Below are 13356 nucleotides of genomic sequence, written 5' to 3' on the forward strand. Positions count from 1 at the left end.
TAAATCATGGAGAAGAATTTAAAATATGAAAAGTAGATTAGATTTATAATTGATTGATCACTAGGCGATGGTGATCGGTATCATGTGTGTCAGATCCTTTTTAGTATACATCGAATAATTGTATTGCAACTTGATCAATAACATTTGATCTGCGTTAAAAAGGACCTGGTACATATGAAGCATTGCAATGTGATTGATAGGATTCAATCTGTATTAAGAAGGACCTGGCATACATGACATTGATCGCCATTCAGTGATCAATCATTTGTGACTATATCTAAGTCCTACAAGAGGTCAGTCACAGCCCGGATTGCTCAGCGGTAACGTTTCTGATTGTGAAACTGGGTGATATGAGATCGAATTCCTCAGGAAGCAACAGTTTCATCAAGATTACAGGTACATCTTGCTGATGAGTGTTAAATAGCATGAAACCTAGGTTTAGGGTTTTCTGTTGACTGACTACCTCTAACCACCATCTTATTCTATTAGATTATTGACTTATAATTGAATTCATGAATGAATTAAATCTAGACCAACATGGAAAACGTGAAAGCACTGAACGGTTATTTTGTCCCACTACGGTAATCCTCAGCACTGCGCATCCACAGTTGCACACAATCGACTTGAACGCATGACCTACGGTCTAGCTCGCGAACGCTTAGCCTCCAGACAACTGAGCTGGCATCCAACGGTGTTAATGTCTAACTTCAACCCATCCATGAAACAGCCATCCAGTACTTCAAAATTTTCCATAATGCTCTAGCTTTAATTGACTCATGAATTTAATTATTAAATTACTACGATCTCCACAAAACTCCTTTCTGATATTGACTTATAATTAACAAATTAAATTAAAACAACGTCAAGTACCAACTGATTATATTCAAGCATCAAGTCAAACTAATCAGGATTGAGAAAGCAACCTGTTAAATAATGGGGAATATATATATATATATATATATATATATATATATATATATATATCGATTGTATAATGATCAATTTCTGTGAAAGAAACACTATTACATACTTGCATGTTAGATTACTAAGGGCATTACTCACCCATGAATATAGGAATAAAGTAACTGTATATATAAGCATAAACTAAATATGCTATTGAGTGATATTTGTTATTATTAAGATTAATGCTAAGATTACGATTTATGCTTAAGATTAGAGTTAGGAGTGTGTTACAGGATTAGGGTTATGATTAGGGTTTATCGTTAAGGTTAGGGTTTAGATTAGGATTTAGGGTCAGAATTAAGTGTAGGGTTATACATATACTAACCTTAACTGTTTACTCTGCACCATTTTTGTCCACTCAAACTTTAAGGAATAAGAGCCTGTAGTTAACTTACGAAAATTTATCCTTCAAATTTTTATATCATGGATCGATGTTAGATAAATAACCATTAAAAATCAGGAAACACTGGATAGATATTTTGTTCTAGTATTGGATTCTTCATCGGCACATATTCACTATTCCATTAGATTAAACTGAGAAGTGTCAGGCTTCACAGAATTCAGACGACCAAGTAGTTTAAATCGTCTAACCTTAGTCAGTTCAGGATATTGATGATCATTAGTAATATTTGTCTCATACCTGACAAGGTAAAAAAATCTTAGATGAACTCCAGGAGTTATCTTTTATTGAAATTCGGTTTAATCACTTGATAATAATGTATCATATCTAATGTGTGTTACGATCGTTGACCAGACTGACTGACAATGATTTAAAAGTAATTTACAGTTAAAATAGTGTTATGTGTCCAAGTAGTTAATTTTAACATACCATCTAACCGTACTGGTGGAAAGATGTATATTATCCTAAGTAAATCCTTTACAAACTTTAAGTTATGAAGGGTGACCATTACAGTTTTGGAAAAGTCAGAAGAAGCTTAGCGGAAATAATTGAATTCGTGTTATTCATATTCAAAGAAATTTATTCTTGACCATTTTACAATAATAATTTAGCCTTTTGAACAAATATTGGTTAAAATTCATTTTGAATTGTTCGTTTGAATCTTCCCATTGATGTCTCCTGTTAGCCTATGTGCATCCTGTATGGATTGCCTCGATATTACTTTAGGTCACAAGCATTACAAGCAAAGATGGATGGTGGTTGACAGTGAAGTCTAGGACGCGCGTTTCGTCCTATCCGGGACTCGTCAGCTGGATGTATCTGCAACCCAAGCTTGATGTTCACTCCGGGACTCGAACTCAGTGCCGTTCGCTTCAAACGCCATCACGTTATCCACTTAGCTGCCATGTCCTGATAACTAGTGGTTATCAGGACTACCATTGCTAGTCACCATCCATCTTTGCCTATAATCATTGATTTAGACAAAAATGTATGTTTTGTACAACAATTTTTCTTAAAAAAGTAGCCTGAATAAAAGGTCGCAAATTTGGAAACTCAAAACTTAAGTTCACTCGGTGTCGTTTACTTGTATCTTCTGATTGTTACTGGGTTCGAGTTTCAGAGTGAACATCAACTCTAAGATACAGGTACGTCCAAATGGCGAGTCCCAAATAGGACGAAATGCGCGTCCTGGTTTCCACTGCTAGCCACTATCCATCTTTGCTTATAAAAACTCGGACTGTTAAAAACTTTTAAAATTATACTTCCTTAATGGTTGAAAATAAACCCAATTATGAACCAAAATCATCATCATCATCATCATCATAAAACTAAATAAAAAATGGAAATATTTTGGTGAAAAGTCTGTCAAATTGTGTAACAAATTAGATTCGTTCTCAACATATAGAAACAGTATAGATAGAAAAGATCAAATGTGTAGTAATTTCACCATAAACTACTTGATAAGTCTTGGGAATTGAACGCTATATTCGTCTCCTAAGCTATTCTGTAACCCACAAGCTAGAACTATACAGCTACCTGAACAACGAGAGAGAAGACGCAAAGTATGCGAGAAGTACTTCACTCCAAGGTTCATTTCAATACAGAAGAAAATACAGAGTTTTTATAATATTTTAAATGTCCTTGGGTTGCTAGAAGATTCTGGAATGCTACTAAACATAGTAGCAGTATACCAATCAGTCAATCAGAACCTCTACATGTGACGTTTCACTTCCTTGATGTTTTTGGCTAAAACTTCAAGTGAACGATGATTGGAGGAAACGCTTCTTAGTGATCCCTGATGCTTGCTTGTCTTTTGCAAGAAATTTTCTGGATCACTCCAACACTCCTAAACAACCAAACAGCCCTGAAATCTTTCAGGTTCTTAAAATCTAGATATAATGATGATGCATTCAAACCAGTTAGTTACAATCCGGTAAAACGAATTCTTTTAATTTGTACTGTACCATGACTTTTATTCTGTGTTTTGTCTGTGTAAATACCATTGTGATGTGTGCTACCGATATCAACTGATGTAGTATGTGTCACTAGTCGAAAGTGAAAGGCCTGGAGACCGATGGGTCAAAAGATCGAAGAAAAAGAACCAGAACAGAGAGTGATTGATGTGGAAATCAAAGATCAATGAAGTCTGAGACGATTGGCTGACATTTTGCAAATGAAGTATTTACTGTATGGTTCTCAGATTTTACCATAACATTTTGTAATGTTGTATTCAGATACATTTAGTTGTCCCCAATAGTGTTCTCGTTCATTATAATTCAACCTTCATAGATAAAATAGTTCAGTATTATGTTTTAACAAATTTGTAATGGTCGATTACACAGGTTATAGCTTCCTATTAAAACTTCAGAAATGCTATTACTATGGTAATCATTACTAAAATGTTCTAAACTAAAACGAAACATCTGACTAGTGATCCCTCAAAATTCAGTAGTTCTATATTTGATAAAAATCCTCATCGACTTAAACTAATCTTTGTCAACATTACTTAACAACTAAATGTTCTTGTACTATCATAGATGGATTTTGGTAAATATTTGTTAGCATATTTGCTTCCTGTATAGATTATATTTGGATTTAAGGTGAAAGGTACTGGTTTTGAGTCGCAGTACAAACATAGACAGTAGTATCTGGTAAGTAAATCCAGATGATGAGCCCCAAATAAGACGAAATCTGCGTCCTAGATTACACTGTTAACCTATATTCATCAATTTCATAAAATTTTCTATTTCCATTCTTTTCGATTAGTACGTTATACATTAGACTTTAATAATCTCGAACATTAAACCTTTGAAGTACTAATCAAAAACTTAGTTACTCTAAACTTTACATATATTTCTCTATTGTCAATATTATTCTGTTTGATTACCAAAGGATTCTTTATTTCTGTAATGAACAGTTATAGTGTGGTGTGTGCTACTTATATAGACATGAGTAGTATATAACAGTAGTCAGGATTAGAATGCCTGGTAGCAGAAAGTCAAGAAGATAGAGGAGGAAAGAATGGGAACACAGAGCAATTGATATGAAAATGAATGAACAATGGAATCTGAGACGATGGACTGATATTTGTAAAAGGAACAGTCAAATTTGAGACTATGGATTGACATTCTACAAATTAGGTATTTACCGTATAGTTCTCAGATTGTACTAAGATGTGCTGTAATGTTGAGTTCTAATACATTCGATTGCCACCACTTGTGCTCTCGTTCACTACCATTGTGGAATGGTACAGTTTTTTAAAAATTTTCTAACAGTTATTCTTTTGATATTTTAAATAAGGAATCTTCAGTTAATTTGTTTAAGTGTACTAATCGTCATATTATATTAATGATAACGATCGAAACGGATGATAATGATGAATGATTCAGATCAGAAATCCAGTTATCTTTATATCAGTGGAATATTTAAATATCACTGAAAATACACTACACATTCACTTAGGAATTCAATCAATTAAATATTCATAAAATCTTTGAAAATAAATTTCAGTAATCAAAATGAGGTTGAATTGGTAAGATAGACTGTTGTCTAATAAACTTGTTCATATTTCTGTGTGCATTTCTACAGTTTGATTAGTATGTTCAGTATAGAATTCAACTCTTGACTATGAACTAAAGCCGAGCTCACAACTTCTCTTAGTACCTACAGAATTGTAGAATTTGTCTCATGAGCTGACATGAACGGTTCAGTGGAGATCAGCCTAATCCAGTACTTATACCAAAACTATTGAGTTAGAAATATAATTCATGATGAATACATGGGCGCATCTATTTCTATGTGTATGCCATGTGTACGCCTGGAGCCCATCTTGGGCTACTCCCGGTACCAAGCTCGGATCAGGGAGGAGTGTTGGGCATGAGGTTATCGACCGCATTTCGTAGAAAAATAACTCGCTAAAAAAAGCTGGCCATAAAAAATAATTCAAACCATTTAAACTCTGTCCTGGAAGTTAGAGGGTCTTCATTTAGAAAAGTTATGACGCCTAATAGTGAAATCTGAGTTCCTTCGGAAATCACGAGGCTGATGCTCCTTCTGACAACCAGAGCAACCATTAATTTAGGTACATGGAATGTCCGTACAGTGTGGGAGAGAGGGAGTCTTCCAAATTGCTGCTGCATTGCTGCCATGGGTTTGAACCAGTGTGTTTCAGGTGTGTATGTAGTGTATATTTTCAAAAACTTCAACAGCGATAATAAAACAAATATGGGAGAGAGGACTATTTTACCCTCTCATTCATGTCACTTATCCTTGTATGTATACCAGGAATTCATAGGGTCTCCGACTTATGATCTGATAACAAATGATTCCTCACAGAAAAGTTATGTTTGGCTCCAGTGTGTGTCTAGCTAAAGTAAATAAACAGTATCCAGTTAAGTCAATTAGCCCCCAAATGCCCTGGTACGGCCGAGAGTGGGGAGAGTCCGTTCTCCCTCTCGAAATGCTCTCACATGGCCACGCGTATATAGCCTCTGACAGGGAAGTCCTACTCACTGCCTTCTCGTGGCGGGGGTGTTGTTTACAAAAATGAGAGGACGAAAAGCGAATGTTCGGTGCTTTAACCGGATTCCAAATTAATGGTGCACATGGGCTCCAGTATCCTGCGGGATCAAATGGCGTATGAACCAATCGTTGGTCACCGGCTACCATGGGACTGCATCTCCTTACGATGCTCCACTGCCTTGTGGATCAGACCTTCAGGTCGAAGGCTCGGGGTGTGGCCCCCTAAGAAAACCATCTGCTTCGGTTTGGGCACCCGGGCAGTATCACAGCTCTCACACAAATCGAATGATTTATGTGGCGCATATCTATTTGGTGCCTCGTTGTACAAATGTTTATGTGTTTAAATAAATAAATAAGTCAATTGGCTTCCAGCAAACCTTTACCAACCATCAAGGTTGGAAGGAGGTGGTAGGGAAATATGAACAGAAGTTAGGTAGTAACAAAAATTTATTGTGTATCGTAATGAAAACAAGCATTCTCGTTGTTGTTGTTGAAAGTGAACTTAAAAATTTCTCTTCTTTTGTAATCTTTTTTCCAGGTAATCATCACTTATCTTGTAGTTATTCTGATCGTAAGTTTTATCGTATCATTCTTAATTCATTTGTTTTAATTATCATTACAAACTGTCAAATTGAATAGATAAGCAGCGTTCAGTTGCAATACAATGGTAGATTTTCGTACTTATAGTTGATTGACCATAATAGTGTCAATATAATCAACCTTTCTTATCTACGTTTAAGTTGATCGTACAAGTTGTATTTTCTTATTTTTAATGAATCTAATATACTACTCATTAGTAGTTCAAGTTTTATTACATAAAACGTTAATTGAAGTTGAAAGACACTTATTTGACGTTGAATATGACTAAGAGAAATTAAAAACATGGAGTAGGAACTATCACAGTTCGATTGGACCGATGATGCGTAAACCCGTACGAGTAGTCTAAATTACTTATCTGTACTTCACCCTGCCTAGCCCTGCCTGTTAGAGTCCAGAACACTAATCTCAACCTCTACGATATGAACCATATATTTCAAACATACTGGGTTCACATACAAACCAAATAGACCACATCATACCATAAAATAGGAAATAACATTTGTACAAGATCTAACCAAAAGTGGTTGTGAATGTGAGAGACTGTAATTAATAGACTGGGCATAAATCAAGAATGGTGAATCGTATAATAATAAAGCTTATAATACTAGGATTATAGATATACATAATCTAACTAATGAATAGTTATACATTAGGAAAATACATATAATATTTGTTCATAAATAGTTCTCAAAAGTTGCTACTCATAATTCTCGTCGGGATATAACAACACTGTGGAAGCTTCTTCGATACTACGGCGTGCCTCAGAAGATAGTCAATATCATATACAATTCCTATGATGGATTAAACTGCAAAATCGGGCATGGAGGACAGTTGACAAAGTCGTTCGAAGTAAAGACCGGTGTCAGGCAAGGTTGCTTACTCTCACCCTTTCTCTTTCTCCTGGTGATCGACTAGATCATAAAGACGTCAACATCTGGAGGGAAACACGGGGTACAGTGGACATTTAGGATGCAGCTGGACGATCTAGACTTCGCAGATGATTTGGCCCTCCTATCGCAATCGCATCAACAAATGCAGGTAAAAACGACCAGTGTAGCAGCAGCCTCAGCAGCAATAGGTCTCAATATACACAAAGGGAAAAGCAGGATTCTCCGATACAACACAGAATGCACCAATCCAATCACAATTGACGGAGAAGACTTGGAAGATGTAAAAACCTTTACGTATTTGGGCAGCATCATTGATGAACATGGTGGATCTGATGCGGATGTGAAAGCGCGGGTTGGTAAAGCAAGAACAGCATATTTACAACTGAGGAACATCTGAAACTCAAAACAACTCTCTATTAACCAACAACAAAGTCACCATTTTCAATACAAATGTAAAAACAGTTTTACTGTATGAGGCGGAAGCTTGGAGAACTACGAAAGCCATCATCCAGAAGATACAAGTGTTTATTAACAGTTGTCTATGCAAAATATTTCGAATCTGATGGCTGGACATTATTAGCAACAACGTACTGTGTGAGAGAATAAACCAGATCCCAGTGGAGGAAGAAATCAGGAAGAAGTGCTGTAAGTGGATAGGACACACATTGTGGAGAGCACCCAACTACGTCACAACGCAAGCCCTCACTTGAAATCATCAAGGCCAAAAGAGGAGAAAAGGAAGACCAAAGAACACATTACGTCGAGAAATGGAGACAGATATGAGAAGAATGAACAACAATTGGATAGAACTAGAAAGGAAGGTGGAGGACAGGGTGGGTTGGAGAATGTTGGTCGACGGCCTATGCTTTATTAGGAGTAACAGGCGTAAGTAAGTAAGTAATATAACAGAATTGTAGGACTTTAAGTCGATAATTGATTGTTCGTCTACCGACTATAAAATATAGTTATCGTGATTTTGAAATTCTTAGTCAACTGAAAATCGTGTGTATTCGAGAAAAGTTTATAAGAAATGACTCAAATGATCTAAAACTTGGGTCCATTTTAGATTGATATCATATGCCAACAAAAAGTAAACAGTTATCTAGTATACAATGGAGGTATCTTTTAAAATGGTACCTTGAAGATAAGATAGTTATTATAGTTATCAATATCTTTACATTTTAATTTTCTTTTTTCCATAAAATCTTTATTATTTTATTTTATTTCCCAGTTGATAAACAACAAAATTCAATGAGTCATAGTGAAACATTTACACGTGGACATTTAGTTATTAATGAATGTGCAAAGAATGGATCTTATATTGAAATAACAAATAAAGGAAATACAGTGAGTAAATAATTAGATCGTTATATAACACTTTTCTAAATGGATATGTTATTTGTATGCGAAATTGGATAGTCGGCTAGCATTTGAATCCAGGAATCGTCGGTTGAATGTACCTACATCAGAGTTGATGTTCACCCCTGGGGCTCGAACTCAGTAGCGTTCACTTCAGACGCCATCACTTTTTTCACTTAGCTACTGAGCCCCGATAGACAACTGCTTGTGCAATCGGGTCAAGTTGTTTGTATGTTTGGATCTTCCAGTTGATGTTTATGACTGCATATATGCATACTGTGTGTACTGTCTCGATATAGCCTTAATTCACAAACATTATATGCAAAGATGGATAGTGGCTAGCAGTGGATGCTTGTGAAGTTAGATTATAACAAGAACAAAGATTCTAGCAGAACATTTGTTTTTGCTCCTTTCAAAATGATACAGGGAACTATGAGTTATGCAATACAATTATAAATAATAATTATTTGTAAGATGAGGGCTGCTAATGACCAGTCCTAGCCACAAGCTGATGGCTATTCGAACTCAGTACCTAAGTGGGTAAGGTGATAGCGTTTGAAACGAACGGTACTGGGTCCGAGATCTGAAGTGGTCGTCGACTCTGGTAAACAGACAAATCCAGCTGACAAGTCTCAAAATGGGACAAAACGCGCGTATTGAGTTCCTTTACTAGTAACCATCCATCTTTGATAATGATGCTTCGTAAGATAGTTTCGAAAATTAGACAATATTTTCTCAATTCTAGAAGCTTTTAATAATGTATTACGTTTATAAATAAGATAACTGTCTATATTTTCTAAAGTACTACTAGTCTAAAGGTCATTTGTTTTGGGGACAAAATGCATTTTTACAATAAATTTACTATGAGTAAAGCAAAGCACAGTACTTTAGGTTATTTTATCAGGATAACTATTTCATAGTATTTTCGCATATCGTCGTCTTGTATCCTCATAATTCAATATCATCGAGATATTCTGCAGAAATCTCATCTGTAGTTGCAGTGATAATAACCGATGCTGCTAATTCTGACAATTTGCTTTCCGCGATCAACTTTATGCTACTTATTAATATTCAGTAACTAATGCATTGTCAATCAATTTTCAAGCGTATGATTTCCTTTCGTTGTTACGTAATAGTCCTAAGCATTTAAATCCTTGGTCCCGGTTGGTATTGTCGTGGTTTCTCATTACTGAGAAGTCCAATAGCAAGAAGAAACAATTATTCAGTTCTTATTATTTTTTAATAGATTTCTTAGTCCGGTTGATCATATGAATAACATGAGATAATATTCCCAACCCTCTTAACTGAAAATTTGTTTATCTGTAATGATTTTCATCTGTTCTGTTCTTAGTTTCGTTTAGATTATTGACTGCTATTATTATATTAACTTAGCTACTAGATCTTGCCTTAGTTATGTTATGTTTTTTTCTAAGTAACTCTTAAATATTCATTACAAGAACCATTTGTTAATTAATTGTTTATTGATGCTGTAAATACTTTATCCACAAAATCCCTTCTGATATTAATCAACACATGCTCACTAGTGACTGGCTTCAAGAGGTATTACCTGGAATTCTAGTGAGAATCTGTTGGGGACGCTTCTGGCTGTTGCAGAATATATTTTCCATACCAAGCCTGGACTTCTTCTTCTAGATAGCGGGGCTGGGACGCGTCAATAGTTAGATCACTGAGTATTGTTCTCGATCGCAGTTTAAGTGAACTCATGAAGCTTTTTCAAACATAACAGAATCAGTGACCAGTGGAGTTCAACCAGGTCTGTATAAGATAGTAAATCACTGAAGACAATGATGGATGATTCGCTCGATTTCGTGGATTATTTGAAGTTAGACATTAACAGCATTGGATGCCGGCTCAGTGGTCTAGTGGCTAAGCGTTCACTCACGAGACCGATAGATCCTGGTTTCAAGTCTCGATAGTCGGAATCGTGGGTGCGCACTGCTGAGTCCCACAGTGGGACGAAACGGCCGTCCAGTGCCTTCAGGTTTTTCATGGTGATCAAGCTTCAATTGACTCATGGTCTCAACTATTAAAGTTACTATAATATCCACATAACTCCTTCTGATATTGATTCACAAATTGACGTTTTTAGAATGGATTGCTTGTTTTTTCATGAATACAAGTACCATATCTTGTAGACAAATCTCATATGTCGACTCCAGGGTTTTATGTGTCACTTAATTGTTTTGTCTAAGACTTCTATTGGGTTTTATAGATATCTTATGAAAGAATTATTTTTGGATTTCTTTACCGTAAATAAGTTTGCTCCACATAGCTTCTACTTTTAAAAGCTGTACAGAAGCAGTTAGATGCACCCTTCATATTATTTAATAGATTTGTGACAGTTATATGTGTTGAATGTTTATAAACGTGTCTAAAAATCCCAATAATCTAAAAGTGTCCAAATTATTATTAGAGTATCAGAGAGTTTGAGAAATATCCAATAAATCAAGAAGTCAATGATTTCATCTTCTTTCAAGAATTGATTAGCTAAAAGTTAAATATGCATGACCTTTGAGGGGCTAGAAACATTTTAAGTGTCCAATGCCAAGTTAATGAAAATCGACTCCAACGAAGTCATAAATTAGTAGCAACGAGTGTAGAACAGTTATTATATTTCCTTTATCCCCATCAACTAAGTAACAGAAGCCAGTGGGTCGTTTGGGAAAAGAGCTTCCTACTGTTTTCCTACTATCAACTTGTACTTCTACTTATTATGTGATTATTGACCTAAATTACCTTGATTGACTTAACATTCGTGAATATTTGAGTAAAGCCTGATGACGATCTAATTGAAAACAATTGTTCGCTTACATATGTTGTTCTGAAAAAGCTTTTGCAAATTGTGAGAGACTGGAGCACTGGAGAATGCAAACCAAACAGACACGTTACAGTTTACTTTGCTTTTTTGTGTGTAAATAGGGAAATCAATTTCTGTAATGCAGACAGACATTTCACAGTCTACACTTTCCTATCACATTCGGAAACCCCATAACAACTCAGAAGCGTTTAAAGCTATGATGAATACACCAGTATGGGACGTGGTACTGCCGCAAGTATGCATTACATGTGTACATAGAATGAACATATCAAGGACACATACACTCTATGATGCACACATTGGAATAGATGTCCGCAGTCAAGGGTATACATTACATGCATACATAGAATAGTTAAAACGTGATCTATATATTCCATAGTACACAAATAGGTATGGATACTTTCGCTCGCGAGTATCTGTGACATGCATATATAAAGTGCATAGACCGAAGGCTAAACGCTCCATAGTATACACATAAGTATAGATAGAAGTCACTCCATATCGCAGCTTCGCGGTTACCAAACAGTGAATGAATGACAAGTAATCAAATCAGTTCGGTCATAAGTCGTCATTAGACGATATGCTATCATCACACTTATACCACAAGCAAGTTTAATGTCGACCCGTGCGTACTGGTTACGGCAAAATTTGTGGTCTATGATCTGGCCCGTCACACTCAGACCTAACGGGCCTTCCTAGAGTGAATCTGGTCAAGCAAAAAAAGGTAACATTCCTCCAGTAAAAATTTTCACGCATATTTGATAAAACGGATGGTTTGAAATATTTTGTTCATTCTCAGGTATACTACGATAATGAGACTAGTCGCGTTATATCAGATCCGGGATTCACGATCCAGAATAAAGAACCATATTATTTAACACAATTACAAGCAGTCACACTCAGTGAGTCCGGAGTAGAAATCAATAACAGGAAGGGAAATCACATATTTTATAGTCAGTGAGCTAAATACCTGTTTGTCCAAGCTTTACGACGATTCATATTTTACTTTCAATATCAATACAAAGAATACACCCCCTTCTCCTAATCAGATTTTAAGACAGAGTGGGGCATCAGCCCGATCTTCATTTGTTTAAGCAAAGTAGGTAGTCAGCCCGATCTCTGCTAAGCCACATTCATTAGCTCATGAACAGGATTCACTAACTCCAGGACACCATGTAGAGTTGGGTTCTGTCTTTTCCATTCTTTAGTTGACCGTAACCACACAATTATAGAGGGTGTATGTTAGTGTATTCCACTAAATAAAACAAAATCTTAAAATAACTTTTGCCGTAAATTCCAATCAACCAGAGAACCATTAAATACTAGAGAGCACTGGACAGGTATTTTGTCCTAGTTTGCAACCTTGCAGTAGTACAGACTCTCACCCTTACACAGAATTGAACCCAAAGTATTCAGATTTAATAACAAGCTTATTATCATTTAGTTAATGAATCTGAAAGCAATTCTTTTTATCATGTATTTTCAGTGGATTTGTGGTAAAATCTAACTATCACCCAATATTTTCGATTGAGATAATGAACCGATTGATGTTAAACCGCCATTAAAAACCTGAAAGCACTGGATGACCGTTTCGTCCCATTATGGTACTCCTCAGCAGTGCGCATCCGCGATCCTGCTCACAGGATTCGAAACCAGGGTCTTTGGTTTCGCGCGCGTACGCTTAACGCAATATCATCATCTATGGTTAATTGTCGTATTTCTGACTAGACTAACTGTACACAATACAACTTTGAAATCTGGGACATTGAGATATGCATCTAGAA

At 35.9% G+C, this 13356-nt stretch overlaps 1 protein-coding gene across 1 annotated transcript in view; it reads left to right on the forward strand.

Moving 5' to 3' along the window:
* Positions 1–13356, forward strand: part of IFA-4 (Lamin A C) — a 63356-nt gene that overhangs the window by 45387 nt on the left and 4613 nt on the right. Inside the window, exons 8-9 of the mRNA XM_051215296.1 lie at positions 6423–6455; positions 8606–8721. Of these exons, the coding sequence (XP_051068500.1) occupies positions 6423–6455; positions 8606–8721 (149 nt within the window). The remainder of the gene's footprint in view (positions 1–6422; positions 6456–8605; positions 8722–13356) is intronic.

This window comes from Schistosoma haematobium, chromosome 2 (genome assembly GCF_000699445.3).
Source record: "Schistosoma haematobium chromosome 2, whole genome shotgun sequence".
Classification (NCBI taxonomy): Eukaryota; Metazoa; Platyhelminthes; class Trematoda; order Strigeidida; family Schistosomatidae; genus Schistosoma; species Schistosoma haematobium.